Source organism: Alnus glutinosa, chromosome 2 (assembly GCF_958979055.1).
Source record: "Alnus glutinosa chromosome 2, dhAlnGlut1.1, whole genome shotgun sequence".
NCBI classification, from domain to species: Eukaryota; Viridiplantae; Streptophyta; class Magnoliopsida; order Fagales; family Betulaceae; genus Alnus; species Alnus glutinosa.
Genome location: NC_084887.1, coordinates 22,886,988 through 22,908,700, shown reverse-complemented (window position 1 = coordinate 22,908,700; position 21,713 = coordinate 22,886,988). Strand labels below are relative to the sequence as shown.

Sequence of the window (21,713 nt, the reverse complement as noted above, 5' to 3'; positions counted from 1 at the left end):
CGCAATATGTTGGCCTAAGTTGAGATAGAAGTAAAAGTGTAAAATCATAAATTTTATTATTTTGGTTTTTTAAATAAATAAATACATTAAAATTTTTATTTTATATATATATTTATATCTAGTTACCGGTTATAACTGGTTTCAATATTTTCTAAAACCAGTAGCCACTCAAGTAGGATTGGTTACTAATAATTTCTGATTGGATATCAAATCGGTTGGCCGGTTACCGGCCGACTATAACGGCAACCAATTTATCTAAATAAGGCAAATCCAGTTTTAACACTTACCCAACCACCTCAATTAATGTCATTACTTAAAGAATAGTGGATTTGATAAAAGTGGTCATGTCCATAGACTATATAGTTCTTGTCATTAAACATTGCATGATCGAGTGGGTACTGTGACTCTTTTAACAATTGTCAAAAAGTTTGTGATATAAATGTGCTGCTGACGCTTGACATTAATTAATAATATTCTTTTTCAAGAACAAATAAATGAATAAGGACAAACAATGAAGTTAATTCTATTCTCAAATGATAAAATGCTAAAAATTCCTCTAAATTACACATGCCTCAATAGCTTGTAAAATATACTTTTCACATTATAATTGCTTTATTGGTTGATTAACAATTAAGATAACCTAGCATCGGAATTGCTCTTTCTTCATGCCTCCTAGTGCACTCAAATATCAGCATATTCTCCCAAAATTAGGAAACCCAGATTTGATTCTCTGCCTGTTCCATATTTCTTCCTCAACAGATCATTTCCGGTTTTCGACAGTATTTCTCTCGCAACAACTACTTCATGGTGGTTATTGTCTTTACTGGTTGGAGCTCTTCACGGAGTCTTTTTTCCATTTGTTATTGCCCTATACGACCCTTAAAAAGGCCAAACTCGTTTATGGTTTCTTTGGAATCATAGATAAAACTATTGCCTACTGTTTGTGCATGTTTATGTACAACCTTCTTCATTTGAGTCTATTGTTGAGGAGACTACTCTTTTACGGTCATTCCATCTCACGTAACTCTTTTTTTATTTTATTTTCTTTCTTTCTTTTTTGGCATACAAATACTTTTCTGGCTGAAAAATTGTATATGTCTTTGGTCACTCATAAATGGTCTCATCAGATTATTAGCTGATTATATTTAGCTTTATTCCCAACTTTTACTCCTTTAAATTAGCTGGTGCTTCTCCTTTGTTTTTTCTTTTCATTGATGACAACTCATAAAGAATACACTTCTTGTTGAGTACATTTAAAAAAGTGATGTGGACCTAATAGAAAAGAAAAAAAAATCATATAATTCTCAATTTTATTCCACTCAAATTTTATTTTTTTTCATTTAAAAAACCATTAACACTAATAAATACTAACATTAATTTTATAAATGTGATTTATTGTAACCCATATTCCCTTTTTATGCTTGTATCCTCCTGAACGAATAGGGATAGATAATAATATCCACCAAGTCAACCAGAGCTGGGTGCTTTTTTTCTTGTTATTCACAATCTAATTTATTGTGTAAATTACAGCATGTAGTTTACATAATATTTTTTTTTCGATCATACAAAATTCTCTTTGAACATGTATATCATGAAATTGTTTCATTTCACTTCATTTTATTTTATTTCTTTCTATTAATTGCATTTGGGAATTTAAGAAAATGAGGAATAAAGGAAAAAGGGTTACATTTTGATAAATATGATTGACAATTTTTGACACGACCCGCGAATTCGACACGAATTAAGGCATGTTTAGGTGACAATTATTTTTTAAATACTATTTTTTAGAATTCAAATCCTACTCATATTTTATTCAATATTTTCTAATTTTGTCTCAGATTTTTTAAATCATCCAAACATAATTTCAAAAAATAAATTTCCTCCATATTTACAATTTTAAATATTTTTTTTAAAAAAGGACACCCAAACAATCTTGAATACTAAAATTGGCTCTGAAGCAAAAATAATAACAACAATAAAGTTCAACAGTTCTACTACATTGACATTTGACAGCATACTTTTTCCATGTCCTTTTCAACTTCTGTCCGCAAAGGGAGTTCCGTTTGTATCATTACTTCCTTTTTAAGATGTTGTAAGAAATGACGGCAACGTTTAGGAAACAATTTTAAATTTTTTAAACAAAAATTAAACTAAAAATATTTTTATTTTTTATATTATGTCCATCACTTTTTCTTATTATTTAAATAAAAAAATTCATTAAAAACATATTTTTTTAACTTTTTCTTACAAAATAAATTTAAATTCTTTTTTTCTTTTACTTTATATCACATCAATTACTTTTTACTACTATTTAAATAAAAAATTCAATACAAAATGATTTACCAAACATACCCGACTTCCTTATCTTTCAATTCCATGCGGCAAGATATTATAATATTAATAGAAAATAAAACTACAAAAGAAAGGAATAGGAGATCCCAACAAACGGTTCAATACACTCGTAACAATGCAACAAATAAAACTTAAAAAAAAAAAAAAAAAGATTTAATACACTTTTAGTTATTGAGTTTCCGAAACTTTATTTTTTAGTATCTGAATTTCAATTCTCATCATATATGGTACCTTCGTTTTGGGAAAAATACTAAATTAATACATCAATCAAGTTTTTCGCCCAAAAACTAACAGCTGGCCAAGGGGTTGACACGTGTTTTAGTATAAAAAAAATAAAAATAAAAATTAATTAAAAAATTAAAAAATATTGAAAACTTAAAAAAAAAAAAAAAAAAAAAAAAAAAAAAAAAAAGGTCAAGGGTTTTGGCCCTTGGGGGTGGCAAATCCATCAATTTTTTTTTTTTTTTTAGGGCTTGTCTATGGGGTGGCCGAATCACCCCTAAGAGCCAAAACTCATAAAAAAAAAATAAAAATAAAAAAAAAATAAAAAAAATAAAAAAAAAATTGAGGGTTTTCTTCTGCCATGGGGGTGGCCGAACCACCCCTTGGCCAAATGGGGGTGGCCGGTGGCCAAGGGCGACCCCTATTCTTTTTCTTTTTCTATTTTTCAATTTTTTTTAAGTTTTTAATATATATTTTTTAATTAATTTGTAAAGATTTTTTATTTTTTTATACTAAAACATGTGTCAACCTTTAGGCGGGCCGTTAGTTTTTGAACGGAAAACTTGACTGAGGTACTAATTTAGTATTTTCTCAAAACGGAGGTACCGTCTGTGATGAAAATTGAAACTGAAATACTAAAAAATAAAGTTTCCAAAATTCAATGACCAAAAGTATATTTAACTCAAAAAATAATAAATAGAGAAAAAGAGAGAAAGGGGAGAAGATATGGCATAGAAGGAGGTTCAAGTCGCAAGCTATCTACTTGCTTGAATAGAGGCCCAACACTAATGGGCTGAAGATTTTGTGCGGGCTGCCCATAGGCCTATGTCAAAAATATGCCCCTCAAGAATTTTCACGATAATTATCAGTGTCAAACTCTTGACTAATTAATTATTATTATTATTTCTATTGAGTTGGTATTAGATTTCCTCTCATGTTTCAGACCATTTCTAAACAACTTTTGCGTTTAAAATATTTGTATAGTTTCATATTAGATCCTTATAGTAGACAGCTCATGTGATGTAAATTTCAACTTGTGATTTATTTAAATAAAAAAATTATTTTTAACTGATTAATAACTTAGATTATTATTATTATTATTATTATTTTCCGTTTTGGCACAGATTATCTCTAGAGAATTTTAATTTTTTTCTGAATTTATTACTGTCATTAAGATATATACTGAGATAAAAAAAATCTAGATCATTTAATAAAAAATAATAGCTAGAATTCTAAGAGCTCTACCATTAAATTATCTTGGGAAAAATATTAAAGATTATAATCCCATAGAAGACAAGTACGCAGGCATTCAAGCTGGACCAGTGGAGCTGAGCCATGTGAGTATTACGCCAGGAATATCAGCACATTGTGAGGTGAAATTCTTTCATATGGATTTTTCGTTAACTCTTAATCAGGGGTGTCAAAATTTTTAAAATAACCCAATTTATTTTAAGAAAAAAATATGCAAAAATTACGGCGTTGGTCAGAATTTAACAATACTTGTAAAAATAAAAATCTATGGCTGTGATCGGAGGAGGAGTGTTTTGGGGCCCTTTCATTCTGTAATCTTTTTTTGTCCAAGGAAGGGAGAATGTCAGAAGGTAATGAGAATTGTGTTGGGCGGTTTCCTTTGTCCGAAGGTGAATAGAAAGGCCTCCAGATTGAAGATGAGACAATCCAAGAACTTCGAGTTAGGGGTTCCCGGTGTCTGGTGGGAAGATTAGGAGTGCCAAAGATGCTTAACAAGGAGGGTTTCAAAGCCATTCTTGTGCGGATTTGGAGACTAGTTGGCAAAGTAATCTTTAAAGAGATCCAAGAAAATTTGTGGCTTTTCGAGTTTTCAGAAGAGGAGGATAAACAGAAGGTGATGACCAAAAGGCCATGGTCTTATAATCATACTCTTTTAATTCTCAATGAGTTTTGATGGACAGATCTCTCCTTCGTAGATGACCTTCATGTTCTCCCCCATTTGGATTCAGTTTCACAACATGTCGTTAAGCTGCATGAACCAACCGGTGGGGAATCAAATTGGGAGTTCTCTGGGGTTGGTAGAAGACGTTGCTATGGCAGAAGACAATGCGGGATGGGGACAATACCTTTAGATCAGGGTAGCGATTAATCTCTATCAGCCTCTTGAACGTGGAAGGTCGTTGATCATATTGGGCAAATCATGATGTGTATAGTTCAATTATGAGAAATGTTTTGCTTTAGGTGTGGCCGGATTATTCATGGACCAAAAGGCTGTCCTGAGTCTAATTCACGGAAATTGAGTCACGATGGGGGGTTGGAACGTTGGGGACACTGGCTGAGAGCAGATGACCAATCCAAACGATTGGGGCTGGCTAAGGGGCAGTGGAACAACCAATCTCCTTCCCCGGAGGCTGCCGATAATGGCCAGGCAACCAAACCGATGGGCAGAAAATTGGATATGGAAACTCAAAAGCCAACGGTAGAGACGGAAGCCATTCCTGGGGAATACTCACCTACCTATTGGGGATGCCAAAATAACAGTGACAAGATTTGTTCATAGAAAGCCCATAATGGAAAGTGTGGGGAGACGATTTCGAAGGGGGAAATCTTGGAATTTCTGAATGATATCCCAAAATCTTCACCATACACCCCTAGTCTTAATACTGGGGGGAGGGGGGCGGGGGGTGATTCCAGCCAATGCAGTGAAATCCTCAATAGGAAAGAAAGCTGGAAAAAACTGTGGCAAAGAAGGGAAAAAAAAAAAAAAGAGGCTATTTTTGAATTGAAGCAGGGACGTATGTTAAATGAGAGGGTTAACACACAACAGGTGGGTCATGTGGGAGCGTTTAAAAAGCCCACAGGCTTCATGGGCCATGTGACAGCTTTATACCGCCCCAAAGAAGTGGGTGTACTAACGGTGGATGAAAGACCATCCCATCTACCATGTGGTGAACCCTATACTCCCAGTGGACCGATTAAGAAGAGCCTCGCTGATCTAGGTTTTATGGTAACCCAAACCCCGCACTCCGAAAAATTCATGGAAACTTTATTAGACTATGATTTAAGTGGTGACAATTCAAATGGATTAAGTGAAGGCTTTTTTTTTTTTTTTTTAATAGCATTAATAAGCATGTGATTTAAGAATACATATTGCTTTATTAGACTGAAATTTATAGCTAATTTTTTCCCTTAAAATATAACGAGTTTTCAGCATTTGTAGAAGAGAAATGCTACGATAACTCTTTTTTTTTTTTTTTTTTTTACACTCTTAAGTGCCTATTTCTTAATGTGAGAGTTGCAAAGAAGAAATAAGCAAAAAAGATTAAAAAACGTTATGGTAAAAAATTTAATGCGACAACAATCATATTAAAAAGTAAAGCTAAAAGCATGGTGCCCAGCGCGGGGATATGGTGGCGTTCGTGTCTCCTAGCGGTGGTTTTTGGCCTGTTTTTTCAAGGGTTATTTCGATTTTTTGGAGCCAGATCTACTCAACCCTGTTGTTTTTCTCAAGACACGCGCCGCTCAGCCTTGTTCTCCATCGCCGTCCGTTCCCGCTGCCGGAAGCACGTGTCACGTCGTTCGTCGGTGACCGGCGCGTGGCCTGCACGCGCCAGAGAGGCCTTTGCTCTTTGGTGCGCGTGAAGGCCACGTTCCACCATTTTCTGGCCGTGCTCTTTGGGGATGGGGGCTACAGTGGCGGATCTACGGCTGGGTGCAGCTGGTGATGGCGCGTGTTTCCCACGCGCCGTCGTCTCCGGTGGATTCCGTCTCTGTCTCCTCTGCCGGTTGCTGTGTTTGTTGGTCTTTTCTGCACTGTGTTGTTGTGTATCCTCTTGTTGCTATGTACAGTCTGGTTGTGTATTACTCAGACTTTATTAGAATTTTTGATGGCTAGATGCTAGATCGGCTCTCTTTTATATGAGTGTGAGCGTTAATGTAAGAGAGGCCCAAATGTAATTCTAGTAGGGTTTAATGTTTCTGCATAGGCAGCTGTTTTTTAAGTCAGATCCTTCTGACTTAGAGTGTAAAGGGGTCTTGTCCCTTTATTTCTCATGATGTATGTTCTGCAGCTTTTATAATAGCACATGCTATTTGTTTGTTCAAAAAAAAAAAAAAAAAGTAAACACTCAAAAATGCGAAAGACCCATTTCGTGTAGTATTTATCTTTTTAGAAACTTCCGTTTAGTGTGGAATGTGTTCTTATTCCGGTGACACTTAAAACATGAAAAATTTATTTCGGTGCCCCCGTTGAAAATTGTAAAATTGAGTTTTTTTTTTTTTTAAAATTTTATTTTCACCAAGGAAAATTGCATAACATAACAATGGATTTCATTTCAGCATTAAAAAAAAATAAATAAATCAAAAAATAAATCAAAAAAATCAAATTGATATGCTTTTGCGGTTTGCTGGACAGCTAACGTAGAATTCAAGTAGCTACCAACTTGCTTTTATGGTTATGTGGTAATTGGTTCAGTGGCCCTGCCGTACATGAATCTCTAGCTGGGGGCTCGTTCTTACTAAATGCTCCCCATAATAATTTGCAATGCCTTCTTCTTTCGTCCTTTTTTTTTTTTTTTTTTTTTTTTTTTTTAATATTTTTTTTTTTTATCTTTTTTTATCTTTTTTTTTAACAATGGGTGAATTTAATATAAACCTAACATAAAATCAGTAAGTTAGAATTGAGAGATCTATCTTGTTTAATTAAATGGATTGGATTAGAGCTTAACAAGACCCGAACCCGATACAAAATTATCTGATTAAGATTAAAGAGTTGAACAAATTTAATTAAATTGATCGAGTTATAATTGATGTATATAATTTTATACTAATGTGTATTATCATAGAGGTTTGACCAATACTGCAATCAATATTGATATCGGGAAACAATAACTAAAACTTGTACTTAATTGCCTAAATAATGGAACAAATTGGTTAATAATTGATCTCTAAAACTAATGCTTTGGACCTTTAGTTGGCCCAATTGTACGGAATCGCTATGCTAATACAATCAAAATGATACCAATAAGATTCGGCTTCCATGCGGTAGTTTAAAACTACCGCATGGGTGTTGTAGTGAAATACGGTACCATGTTTTCTACTTAAAAAAATTTGCAAATTTTTTAATAAGTTTAAAAATTATAAAAATAATAATAATTAAAAACAAAAAATATTAAAACAAAAAAAAAAACTTAAGGGGTGGCCGGCCACCCCATTATTGGCCAAGGGGGTGGCCGGACCACCCCCTTGGCCGATCTGGGGTGGATGAACCACCCCAGTTGGCTTTGGGGGTGGCCCGACCACCCCCAAAAGGCCAAAAAACAAAACAAAAAAAAAAACTTAAGGGTTTGGGGTGGCCGGGCCACCCCCAGATCGGCCGTATGGGGTGGTCGAAACCACTCCCAGGCCCTTGGGGGTGGTCCGGCCACCCCTAAAAGGCCTAGAAACCAAAAATAAAAATAAAATAAAAAAGTTTGGGTTTTGGGGGTGGCTGGTGGTCGGATCACCCCTAAAGGCCTTGAGCCACCCCCATATCGACCGTATGGGGTGGTCGAAACCACCCCTAGGCCCTTGGGGGTGGTCCGACCACCCCCCAAACCCCTAACTTTTCTTTGTTTTGTTTTTTTTTTTTTGACCTTTTGGGGGTGGCCGAACCACCCCCAAAGCCGACTGGGGTGGTTCGTTCACCCCACCCCCTTGGCCAATAATATATATGGTGACCGGCGTTGCCCAAGGGGGTGGTCGGCCAACCCTTAAGTGTTTTTTTGGTTTTAATATTTTTTGTTTTTAATTATTATTATTTTTATAATTTTTAAATTTATTAAAAAATTTGCAATTTTTTTTAAGTAGAAAACGGTACCGTTTTGTACCGTTTTCCACTACAGCACCCATGCGGTAGTTTTAAACTATCGCATAGAAGCCGGATCCATACCAATAGGCCTATTAATTAATTGCATCACACGTATAAGCTTAACTGTTATAATCACAGCATCATTCATTCATGCGACATGCAGCTATATATCGTAATTATGCTGCGCATCCATAACTTAATTAAGACGAACATATTTATATAAGTGATTAATTAACAAAATCTTTCTTATGAGATCCACCCTTAATTGTAACTATTCGTTCAATGTAGTAATTATTGGATTTGGTGCAAAGTAATGACTAGATGCTTATTCACTGCATGCATCGATCTTATACATCATTCTTTACTTGCGTGCATTGCAAGTACATACACCTTCATTTTATTTATGAACACAGAGAAAACTGAAAAGAAAATAAGTGACCAAGATTAAAGAAAAAAAAAAAAAACTCACAAGTGTAAATGTTGCAATAACTAAGAAGGGTAGCTGAGCAGAAACAGTTATATGTAGGGAGTCATAAATTTCAGAAAATTACAAAGTCAAAAATCTAAGCTATAGAAAGATATATATATATATATATATATATATATATATATATATATATATATATATATATATATATATATATATATATATATATATATATATTTTATTATTATTTTAAGAAATATAGAAAGATCAATTTGTAACAATGAAAAAATACCCAGAATATTAATTATATAAATGCGACTAGTAATATCCAATACCCAAAATATCACCCACAATTACAAACTCCCGAATAATGGGGATTGGCATTCTTCAAAGATTTGATTAATATGCAAAGCTCGGCACAAAATAACGAACAAACTTCATTTAATTAATTGGTTTATCTTAATTCTGCATGTATGTGCAATAACTTGCTAAGTAAGCTACATAATTTAAAATCGTGTTAAGTAGTGTATGAAATTTATCAAGGGTGTGTGAAGCGCTTTTAATGTGAATCCCACGAGCTTAAAGGCTTGAATGGTTTATCTATATTTTTTTTAATGCTATTTTTTTAAAAAAAAAAAAAAAAAAAAAAATTAGCTAACTACTTTTCAAACATTGTGTTCAACGGTTTATTTGAATTTCTTTTCTATTTTTTTATTAAAATAATCATTTTTAAAATTTTTATTCAGATGAATAATCGCAGATCAAACGAGATAAATGTTAAAAATTGAGATCGCCCAACTGGATTTGCAGGAATACTACGAGTCCTTGAGGAAGTGAAAGACCAAATCGCCGGTGTCGTAGATCGCCATGTCTTTGATGCGGGGTTTGAGCAGTCTAACCGAGCTTGAAGCGGGTGAGAATCGAGTGGAGAGAGAGGCACTTGCAATGAAAGCTGAAGAAGTGGTGGGGTTTGGCCCAATTGAGGAACTCTAGGGTTAGGGCTTGGTTGAACGGGGCCTTGAGGAGTAAATAGGAGGCCGCGTTAGGGGTAAAATGGGAAGTGAGAGAGTTGATCGTTGCTGGGTGTGGCGTGTGAGGCACCTACGTGATCACTTTTGTTAGCGAATAGCGAGGAGGGCGTCAATGGCAGAGCAAAGTGAAGATAGTGGAGGGTGAATTTGGGGTTTTAGCCTAGTAAAGGTGTTTCCAGAACCGGAGAGGCTGGCTAGGGATTATCACATGCACACATTAATGTTTTGTTTCGAAGTAAAATGATTTTTGTTCTAAAATTATTTTAGAAAAGTCATTTTTTAAGACATTTTTTAGTGTTTGGTAAGTATGAAAAATTATAAATATTTTTTTTTTTTATATTTTTATTCAATCATTTAACTTATAAAAATCAATTTTTTATTCACAACATATAAATATTAATGTAAAATAATTTAAAAATCACCGGTGACGCGATTTCATAACTGACCAGTAGGATTTCGGCCACTTTCATAGGATTCCGGCTACTATTGTCGAAATCCGAAATAAAAGCCAAAATTCGAACAGTTTCGTTGGAATTTGGGTTGGCCGAATTTCGGCGAAGGTGGTTGTATTCTGGTGACAGGAATTTGGCGACAGTGACCAAACGTTGTCGGATTCGGACACTGACTAGATTCCGGTGGTGGTCAACTACTTGAGTGTGAAGGTCGATTGCTTCATTTAAAAGGAGGTCGAATGCGTCTGCCGTTAAGAAAAAATGATTTATGTGTTTATGAACAGTATCCCGCCATCGCATTTTGCATTTGGCTTCGCATACTTGGATGAATGTGTTTTTTAACCATTTTCTTTAGCTATTTTAGCTAAAAATGCAAAAATGACTATCATTGGGATGCTCTCATGATATCATACATTGAAAATTGAATAGTTTAGGATCAAAAGTGGATGACGTATTCCTTTGCTCAAACAGAAAAATATTACACGTAACTTTGAGATGTCACGTCAATGATCAATCTTAGAAGAATGTAGCAACCCATATATTCATCTCAATTAGGCTACAGGGAATATATACAGTGACGTTATTTTGAATTGTTTAGCTAACCTCGATCATGCCAAAACAAGGTAATCTGCTAATGTTTATGAGAATCCCGTATTTTCTGCTATACGAAACTCTCCATACTTTTTCTCACCAAATTTATTCTTTATTAATTAAACTACTCTTAAGAGTAACAGAAATCTATTCAACATATATGTTACATTAATGCATATCAATATATCTACATATATATATATAAAAGAATATCATCTCATTAAAAGAATTCCAAAAAGAACTTGCTCAACAAATACAATCGAATCTGTCAAAAAAAAAAATAAAAATACCAAATACAATCGAAGCAATACAATCCGGGTATGTGTCCAACCAAACATGAGACAAAGAATGGGTAAGAGCCATGTTAACGAGCTAATTATGCGCCGCATTATTAGTTAGCCTAGGAACATGACCCACTGTCCAAAATTGGAAATTGTTCAAAAGGAGCTTAATCTTAGCGATTAAGTAATTTGCTTTAGTGTTATCGAAGAGTTTTGAGTCTATAAAACTCTTGCCATCTAAACATTTAAGCGAATAGGATTCTTTCTGTTTTATTTAATGAAATGGAGACTATTCATTTTAAATGACATGTCAAGATTTGAAGTTGGTGGGAACGGACTTAAGGGAGGCCGGAATAGGCCATGGCCCCCTTTCAATTTTTTTTTTTTTTTAAAAAAAAAAATTAGCCTACTAGCCCATACCAACAATTTTTTTATTTTATTTTATTTTTTACCCTGGTCCTTGCCCATAAGAGTTTCTGGCTCTGTTCTTGAAAGTTGATATATCTAATGATGTATATGAAGTCAATATTAATATGTCTTTTAGAACTTTAAATAATGTGAAATTATGTACACCATTAAATGCATCAACTTTAAATCCTAATTATAAAATTGATAGTATCTATTTAATTTGAAATAAATAGAATCCTATTAGAGGCTTAAGAGGGAAGGATTAAAAGGCTAACATTACATAAATATCCCACTAGTTTTTTTTTTTTTTTTTTAACATATAACATGAGTCACCATATTATTGAAGAACGTCCGAAGGCAATTACAGTGAATAGAGGTACAAGACCCCATACACTCTAAGCCAGAAAAATCTGACTTAAAACAGCTATTTAAACAACACACAAACATTACATGAACAACGTTTAAACCGCTCTTTACGTTTAAGTACAAATATCCCACTAGTTAACACACGCCACAAGGCCAGCACAAGAAAGGAAAAAAAAAAAGAATCAAAGTATTAAAATGATATATTTTTTAAGAAATTCCTTAATAAGTTACACAGGCTTAGGTAAATTGGTGATTTTAGGAAAAAAAAATAGTTAAAAATCTAATAATTAACAGAAACAAAAAAAAAAAAATTGTATTTATACCTTAAAAAATATTATCAAATTAGAGTAAAAATTAAATTAATAATTAGCATAAATATTGAAATTTCAAATTTTAATTTAATCTATTTAATTAAAAACAACGTTTATTCTTTAAAAAAAATAAAAAATAAAAAACAACGTTTATGATTTTTAAAATTGCTACGTAAATAGACGATTATTTATCAGAAAGAGAGAGAGACGGTGAAAATTTGAGGAAAATCCGGTTATGTAAAAAGCGGTGATGTCATAAACCCATACAGCCTTTAACTCAATCCGAAGTACTAAACTACCCTTAAAACTATTACCAAATGACTATGGCGTCCTCAATATTCAGCGTTGTCACGTTTTAATTGGCTGCCCTGAGTCTGCTGCGCACAAGTCGAATTGATTACGCTTACACCTAATTTTATAAGTTACCGACCCGCCTAGACAATGACAAGAAATACGGTGCCACGCGCGCGCGTGCGCTTACCGCGTGGAATCAGTGTATAAGGGCGGACATCACGAACCCGAGTTCTCATAAGTGGACCCACAAACCCGGCTCTCACTCTCTCTTATATATTTCTTCAATCCAAAGAAAGAAGCATTGAAGAGGGTTTTGGAGAAATTTGTGCGTGTAGAAGAAGAGGAAAAGACGGTGGAGGAGTCTGAAGGGTTTTGGGGTTTGATTCCATCGAGGCTTTGAAAGGGTTTTTGTATTTAAAAAAAAGAAAAGAAAAGAAAAACAAAGGAAAACCCTATTGACTCTTTGGTTTGCTCTCTGAGAGTTTGAGCCATTGTAAAAAGTCAGCTCCCAACTCTTTTTTTTTTTTTACTATATGTTTTCAACACATTTATTTAATAGCTTCTGTATGTATTTTTTTCTGTCTTTTTCTCTTCCACAGATCCCACAGAGAGAGAGAGAGAGAGAGAGAGAGAGTGTGAGAGAGAGAATCTGAAAATCTGTTGTACCTTTTTTTTTTTTTTGCATTGGCCTTTTGGCTCACTGTCAAATTCGCCGTATTGGGTTTAGGTTTTCTTCCTTTTTATTTTTATGGTGTCAGAGAGAGAGAGAGAGAGAGTAGGGGGAGGGGGGGTCAACTGGGTCTTTTTGCTTGGATTCGGTATAATGGGTTTGAAAAGTCAATAGAGAGTGTGAATGTGATATAAGCTTTCTCACATTTCTCTTTCTCTAACATCCTTTTGAGCCCCATTAGGTTTTCTCCTTTCGCTGCTGACAAACAATCTGTCAAGATGATCCGCGAAAAGATGGAAACTTAAAGGTTTATTTCATACTTGACAGTCTTCCATGGTTTTCCAGCGATTTGCTTTTGTGGGTATGTCAGAGAGAGAGAGAGAGAGGGGCTTGCGTACTGGGAATTAGGACAAAAAAGAAAAAAGGCCTTTCCTTGTCTTCTTCCTCTTTCTGATACAGCTTCTCTAGAGAGAGAGAGAAAGAGAGAGAAGCTTGGATCATGCATGGGCGTTGACAAGAAAACAGCTTCTTCTTCTTTTTCTTTTTTTCTTCTTTCTTTCTTTCTTTCTTTTTTTTTTTTTTCTTTTTTTTTTTTTTTTTTAATATTTATGTTTCTGCTGAGAGTGTAATTGTCAGTTTTAGCTCAATCTGATAAAAAAGAGAGAATCAAAACATGCCCGGTGGTGCCATTGCTCAGTCACCCCTTCTCACTCCTACTTCTGTTCCCAGTTCAATGCACGGTTCCTCCACCCTCACTCTATCCATCGTAAACACTTTTCTTCTTGATTCATGTTTACTTATTTATTTATATTGGTTAAGATTTTGTATCTTGTTCTCAATATTTGTATTTTTGTGCAGCCAACTAAAATGGAGGGCCATGGTGAGATGGGTCTAATTCAGGAAAACTTTGATCCTAGTATGATGGTGAGGATGAGGAATGATGGGTATGAGAGCAGGTCTGGAAGTGATAATGTTGAAGGCGCATCAGGCGATGATCAGGACGCTGGCGACGATCAACGGCCGAAGAAGAAGTACCATAGACACACTCCACGGCAGATTCAAGAGCTTGAAGCGTATGATTTTACATCTCTATGTAGTGCTTAGTCAATATGATCAAGGGTTTGTTTATGTTTTATTTTATTTTATTTTATTTATTTTGGTGTAGTTTCTTTAAGGAGTGTCCCCATCCTGATGAGAAACAAAGATTGGAATTAAGCAGAAGGCTTGGCTTGGAGACCAAGCAAATCAAATTTTGGTTTCAAAATAGGCGAACTCAGATGAAGGTAAATTTGTATATATATTGGTTTTAATCCATATTTATTATGTATTTTTGTCTGATAGGTTTTGTATTATGGACTTACGGAAATGAAAAATGATTAATTTGAATCAGACCCAATTGGAACGCCACGATCACATAATTCTTAAACAAGAATATGATAAGCTTAAAAATGATAACGATGCATTGAGGGCTGCTATGGCAAATCCAGCATGCAACAGTTGTGGTGGCCCTGCCATACCTGGTCAAATATCATTTGAGGAGCACCAACTTAGGATTGAGAATGCTCGATTGAAGGACGAATTAAACCGTGTATGCACTTTGGCAAACAAGTTCTTGGGGAGGCCGATCTCGTCCATGGCCGCTCCCATTCCTATCCCGAGCTCAAACTCCAGTTTGGAACTTGTTGTAGGAAGAAATGGGATTGGTGGTTTAAGCTCTATAGGCACCCCATTGCCAATGGGACTTGATCTGGGAGATGGGGCTGCAATGCCACTAAGTAAGCCTCCAATGGGATTGATGGGCCATGAAGTAGCAATTGATAGATCAATGTTTGTAAATCTTGCTTTGACGGCTATGGATGAATTAATTAAGATGGCGCAGACAGATAGCCCCCTTTGGACCAAAAGTTTCGATGGAGGGAAGGAAATACTGAACCTTGAGCAATATACAAGGACATTTTCTCCTTGTATTGGCACAAAACCGATTGGTTTTGTAACCGAGGCCACAAGGTATACTGGGATGGTGATGATCAACAGCTTGAATCTTGTGGACGCATTGATGGATGAGGTATGCTATCTAACCCTCTGTGCCTTGATGGAGCTTTTAGTGATTTTATTGGTATTATTTATTTTCTGCAAGAATATGATTTTTTTTCCTGGTTGTTACTTCATTACAATGATATCATAATTATAGAAATTTCATTGTGGGAGAAAAATAAATTTTCTTCCGAATATTGTTCTTAAATTTTATCTACATTGCAGTAGACCATGAAGATATTCGATATCATTTTTGTATAGGCTGGAGCACCATTTTTTTTTTTTTTTTTCTTCTGTTTTTGTGCTAGAAGTGTTGCTGCAATTTTCTATTCATTATATTGGCTATTGAATCTAGAAATAAATATTGGTTTTGTTTGCTTTCCATTGAAACAGGCTCAATGGAAACAAATGTTTCCATGCATGATTGCTAGAGCTGCCACCATTGATTTGATATCAAGTGGCATGACTGGAATCAGAAATGGTGCTCTTCATGTGGTATGTTTCTCAGCTGTCTGTTTTTTTCCTTCCTCTGGCTGATGAACTTTAACTCATTAAGATCTTACATTGTAGATGCATGCGGAGCTTCAAGTTCTTTCACCATTGGTCCCTGTTCGTCAGTTAAAGTTCCTCCGGTTCTGCAAGCAGCAGGCGGAGGGTGTGTGGGCTGTGGTTGATGTTTCACTTGACATTAGCCAAGAAGGTACTAAAGCAAACCCCTTGGTGAACTGTAGGAGACTTCCTTCTGGCTTTGTCGTGCAAGATATGCCCAACGGTTACTCCAAGGTAATTGTAAATGTGGATTACTTGTTATTCATAGCGTTACATGCAATCTTTTCTTGTTTTCTGGGATGTTTATTGTGCTTTCCTGGATTGGTATATTACACTATGCATATTTAATGAGGGTGTTGAAAGCATTTTTTGAGTTTAGTTGACACTACGTCAAGGTGAAATTATGGGCTCTTGGAGTCCCAGTCCCAACCCACCCTTGACTTGTGCTTCCAAGTGTTTAACTTCTGTTTTCTATCACTCACTAAATTTTGCTATCTTTAATGGGTCTGCTGTTTATGAAATATAATAGGGTTTTACCTAAGACTCTGGACCTTTTATTAGTATTTTATTGAAGAAGATGCTTCCTCAGTATTATTATTTTATACCATTCGAACTTCAATGCTGACATTGGTTATAGTCTGTACTTGATTAGTCTACTGCTGCTCTTTGAGATGAGCAAGTCAAGGGCACCGATCAAAGTTTACTATTAGTTTAAGGCTCTTATACTCTTTTAACCTCTTGTATATATGATATTTGAGAAACTATGTGTGCAATTAACCTTGGAACTTTCAATCTTTTTTCTATGAACTTTATATTTGATGCTTCTATTCCTAACTCTTCCTCTCTCTTAGTGCTATATTTTATTTCCACGAGACTGTATGACCTGGATCCAGTCTTATATTGTAGTTTATTGGAATCCATCCAATGTGATAAGGGCTCTTGTTATCATAATAAAATTGTAGCTTCCATTTTAATAATTAATAAAATTCCATGAGACCTTGTCCAGCTTTTTGAATGCCTATATTTTGTAACATCTAGGAAGTAATGTTTCTTTATCTTGCTGGCAGTGGCGCTTGATTTTTCTCTATATTGCTATATTGATTTACGATGGCCTTGGATTTCATTTCTACCTTCTCTAGATAGTATTATCTTTACTCTAATTGTATTTTAATATCTTTCCGTCCCTCTCCCCCCCCCCCCCCCTTCTCTCCCCCTTTCTTTTCTTCTCACATGGTGGTGTTATATTTTTCTTGTTCCATTTCTTCTCAACGTGATATTTATAGTCTTTTCTTCTGCACCAAAACAATGATAAGGGACTATTTGGTAAACTCACAAGTGTGCCAATATTGTGCACCATCTGGCTGACATTTATGCAGGAACCAACTCAAAGTTGGTTTCAAATTTCTTAATTAATTAAGATTGAGGGTTTTGATTGAATTCTTGAATACCATACAGTTATCTTGTATTTGAACTATAATTTTGGCTTTCCAACACTTGATCCTATGAAAAACATGTCCAGGGAATAGAAGACGCTCCTGGTTTAAATGGGTTTAAATATCATCTTCACCTTCCACCCCTCTTCCTAAATCCCTTTTGTATGAGTGAGAAAAGAATTTAACTATACATGTTGAAAGAACCTTTTCCACAAAGTTAACTGAAGTGACAACAAGTTTTTTACAATCTTTATATTAATGTGTTCATCAGGACGAATGAAGCTTAATTGGACTAATCCTTTTGCAAACAGTTATTTCAGGAACTATTCTCTGTCGAGATAAATGTAGTCTATGGACTTTTAAGTTTGGTTTATAAGTAAATGGTTTCTGATAGATGTTAGGTGCAATGCAGGTTACGTGGGTAGAACATTCAGAATATGATGAGAGTGGTATCGACCCACTCTACCGGCCATTTATTAGTGTTGGCATGGGATTTGGTGCGCAGAGGTGGGTTTCCGCCCTCCAAAGGCAATGTGAGTTCTTGGCAAGCCTCGTGCCATCCTCTCTTCCTAAAGAAGATCACACAGGTCTCTTTCTCTGCCTGATCATTCTTTCACTCATAAGTTTGGTTAATTTTCACACGCTAATACGTACCATTCTTCAACAGCGCTAAATCTGGCTGGTAGGACGAGTATGTTACAGCTGGCACAGCGCATGACTGATAACTTCTGTTCTGGGGTTTGTGCTTCAACTGCTCGTAAGTGGGACAATCTCCGTGTTGGAAATGTGGGCGAAGACGTGAGAGTTATGACCAGGAAGAATTTGGATGACCCCGGCGAACCTCCTGGGATCGTGTTGAGTGCTGCAACTTCTGTTTGGATGCCTGTACCACAGCAGAGACTGTTTGATTTCTTGCGAGATGACCGGTTGAGGAGCGAGTGGGACATTTTATCTACTGGTAGGCCAATACAAGAGATGATCCATATTGCCAAAGGCCACAAACATGGCAACTGTGTTTCTCTCCTTCGTGGAAGTGTAAGTAATCATTTCTCTTCACCATATTATCATTTGTTTTCGCTTTTCTTTTTCTGACCTACTATACATGTGACTTTGCAGCCGATTAATGCGAATGAGAGCAGCATGCTGATATTGCAAGAGACATGGACAGATGCAACTGGCTCATTGGTTGTTTATGCGCCAGTTGACATACCATCTATGAATGTGGTGATGGGGGGTGGAGATTCTGCCTATGTGGCTCTCCTACCATCAGGATTTGCAATTCTTCCCGATGAGCAGTCCAGCGACTGCAATGGGGCAATGGTAAAGGCAGGCGATAATGTCCGTGATGGAGGCAGATGCTTACTTACGGTTGGATTTCAAATATTACTGGATAGCCAACCAACCGCCAAGCTAACCGTGGAGTCAGTGGAGACTGTTAACAATCTCATCTCCTGCACCATTCAGAAGATCAAAGCCGCCCTTAAAGTAACATAAATGCAGTGATGAGCTTAGTTTACTCTTTTTTCTTTTTTTTTTTCTTTTTTTGTTCTTTTTGTTTTGTTTGAAGAAAAGAAAGATCGTATATGAACAAGTATAGGAGGAGATGATAGAATGAATGGATATAGTGAAGGAGAGGAGGTTGACATAAAAAAAATTCTCGCAAGGGTTTCGAGTCAAGAACGAACCGCAGCTGGGGGAGGGGATTTTGGGTGGTTCGGGTATTGACTCGGCCGACCCGTGGGGTTTGCTCAGCTCTCTCTCTCTCATCGTCAAAATGTGTTTGTTAGTGTTATTAAACCTATAGAGGTGAACAAGATGGACATGGGGGGAAGTATTGTTCTACCGTTTTTGTTCCGACTTTTGTCTAAATTTTAGGGTCTCTTATGTCAAATGTGTTTTTCTTTTTATCTTTGTAATGCCTGCTTGATTGGAATGTTGTGTCTGAGAAACTATATCTTTCGTGGAAAATCTACTTTTCGTAAAATATCTTACGTAAAACTATTCCTGAAAAAATAACTTTTCGATCGTAAACTATATATCCTGGTAAGTCTATTCCTTCATGAAACTATCTTTAACATATATATATAGTACATCATAAATCATAACATGAAGCATTATAATCGATGTTGAACGATAAAAGCATTATGATATTTCGCATGAAAACATCGCTATATTAGCTAAAACTCCATACTGCATAGCATAACATCATATTATCAATCATCGTTCTGAAAACCCTATCATAGGTACCCATATATGAATGATTTTTATTAATCTTAAATTATTCCGATTAACATGTTTTCTTAAAACTAGCTTGCATGACATACTTTCATATCTCAACATGGTTAAATCATAGTATTTCATAGCACAAGACATTTAAAAAGATGCATTTTAGCTCACAACATTTAAGAAATCATACGCTTCTATATTCGAAGAAAACAATATCTATTTATTTCATTTGCAAACTCAAGCAATCAATCATGTGATAAAATCTTTTATCTACTCGTGAGATAATTTTACTTATTACTATTAGCTTAAATTCCTCGTCACTGGATTTCTGTAGCGTGGTGTTCATTGCTTGCCATTTATATTGTACTGTTAGTCGTGGTTATAAATTCATAAAATTCGAAGTCTTATTTTTAATTTAAATCCTTCTCCAAACTCTCTTATGAAACCTATCTCATTTAAAACTCTAAAGTTTTTCTATCTTAAAAAATTCCTCACTATTCAATTCTGAGCGGTCTTGTTCGAACGCAGGTTCGAACAAGGAATTCTATGCCAATCTCGCTGTAACAGTCTCGTTCGAACATAACCATGTACTGTTCGAACGATAACCTACTGCAATCAAATTTTCTATGTAAAAACCTTTCTAAATTTGAATTCCTCTAACACCAAACCCTTCATCCACATTATGCAATTCAAAATTAACCAATATATAACATTAAAACACCAATTTATAATACCAAAATCCAACCTTTTTAATCAAACCCTAATTTCACACTTAACTCATTTTCTCCAAAACAACACACACAACCACAATATCAACACTCAACCAATTAACCAAGTACACTACTGAAATCCCATTTCATCAACTCAAAATCATAACCCACAAATTTCAACTTACCATCAAACCTTAACATCACAATATTTAAACTTTTCTTCACCAAGCTCCAAAATCAACCACAACAACCAATTAAACTCCTCAATATTAACTAATATTCAACAAAACTCAACAACCAAATGGAGAAAATCGGATATACACTTATTTCTGTGAAGTTTTCTTTAAGCTTTCATCCTCCTCTAGCCTCAGCGACACATGGAGATTCCTTCTCACTCGAATCAGAATCAACTTCGTTCGAACACGGCACCTTATGTAATGCCTAAGAATAAAATAGAAATTTTTAGAATCCAAAAAACTTAATAGAAATGAGTAAAATACATGTCACGAGCGATGGTAGTTTAAATACGGCAAATCTCGTAGGCGTTAGATCAAATTGGTGTGAAAAAAAGGGACGAAAACATGGAAGAAATTTAGAACTAGAAGGTTTTGTTGGAACCAACAGGGCCTGGTTCGAACAAAAAGGCATCTTTCACGTGTTAATAAGGACGCACGAGAAAAACAAACAAACATAATCTCGTTCAAATGAAACAAGATCTCATTCAAAAGACATCGCATCTTCCATGTGTTAGTTGAGGACTCACTGGGAAAATCAAACAAACACACTCTGATTTGAACGAAATGCAATCTCGTTCGAAAGATTAGCATCTACACGTGTCAGAGGAGAAACGCGCGAGAAAAGCAAACAAACACAGTACTCTTGTTCAAATGAAATAAAATCTCGTTCAAATGACATTGCATCTCCACTTGTCACTCAACGTGTGGGGTTAGGCAAGGTGAGATGCTGACTTGACGTGCATTTAATGCAAGTTTGTTCAAACGAACTTTAATCTTGTTCGAACGAGATGAAAAGTAATCAAAGAAATTCATCTATTTAAGACACACCAACTGAAAAGCAAAAGTCGTTTTGCTTCTCTTCATTTAGTAGACTGAAATGCTTGGAAGGGATTGATTTTTACTGAGTTATAGAGTAATCTTGAGCAAGAAAGTGAGAGGTTTGTGCAAGGAGGGTGTGAGGAAGGAGAAATCACAAAGAATCGCTCCAATGATAAGTTTTCACATAATTATCTCCATGAACTATAGTTGATATTATGATTTAGTTAGATGTTGTTATTGATTTAATTGTCATTTTGAGATTCTATGGAATGTTAAGAAGTTAATATGTTATAATAAGTTGTGATTTCAAAAGATGAAAAAGGAAGGGGTTCTATAACGCCCCGACTCATAAACAAGTCATAAGTGAAAAATATCTTGATTTTTTATATGACGCTACTATGTGATATAAAATGAGAGATATCATAGCGGAAAATAATCATGAATAATTTTTTTCTTTTCTTTTGACTCTACAAACTCATCTCA

General features: G+C 35.2%; 2 protein-coding genes across 6 annotated transcripts in view; both read left to right on the top strand.

The window, feature by feature from the left end:
- The window catches only part of LOC133861778 (protein FAR1-RELATED SEQUENCE 5-like), a 61,930-nt gene that overhangs the window by 23,037 nt on the left and 17,180 nt on the right, over positions 1-21,713 (top strand). The gene's annotated exons all lie outside the window — the stretch shown is intronic.
- LOC133861773 (homeobox-leucine zipper protein ANTHOCYANINLESS 2-like) lies at positions 12,816-19,146 on the top strand. Of its 5 annotated transcripts, none has more exons than XM_062297577.1 (10): positions 12,816-13,046; positions 13,866-13,989; positions 14,082-14,296; positions 14,389-14,506; positions 14,614-15,288; positions 15,651-15,752; positions 15,828-16,040; positions 17,652-17,826; positions 17,907-18,274; positions 18,356-19,146. In XM_062297577.1, exons 2-10 carry the CDS (start codon positions 13,897-13,899, stop codon positions 18,731-18,733), a joined length of 2,337 nt encoding a protein of 778 aa, XP_062153561.1. In that variant the 5' UTR covers positions 12,816-13,046; positions 13,866-13,896; the 3' UTR covers positions 18,734-19,146. The 5 variants fall into 5 exon arrangements, with proteins under 5 accessions (XP_062153561.1, XP_062153559.1, XP_062153562.1 ...); XM_062297575.1 differs by having other exon boundaries at positions 13,860-13,989; XM_062297576.1 differs by lacking the exon at positions 12,816-13,046 and adding an exon at positions 13,328-13,530 and having other exon boundaries at positions 13,860-13,989.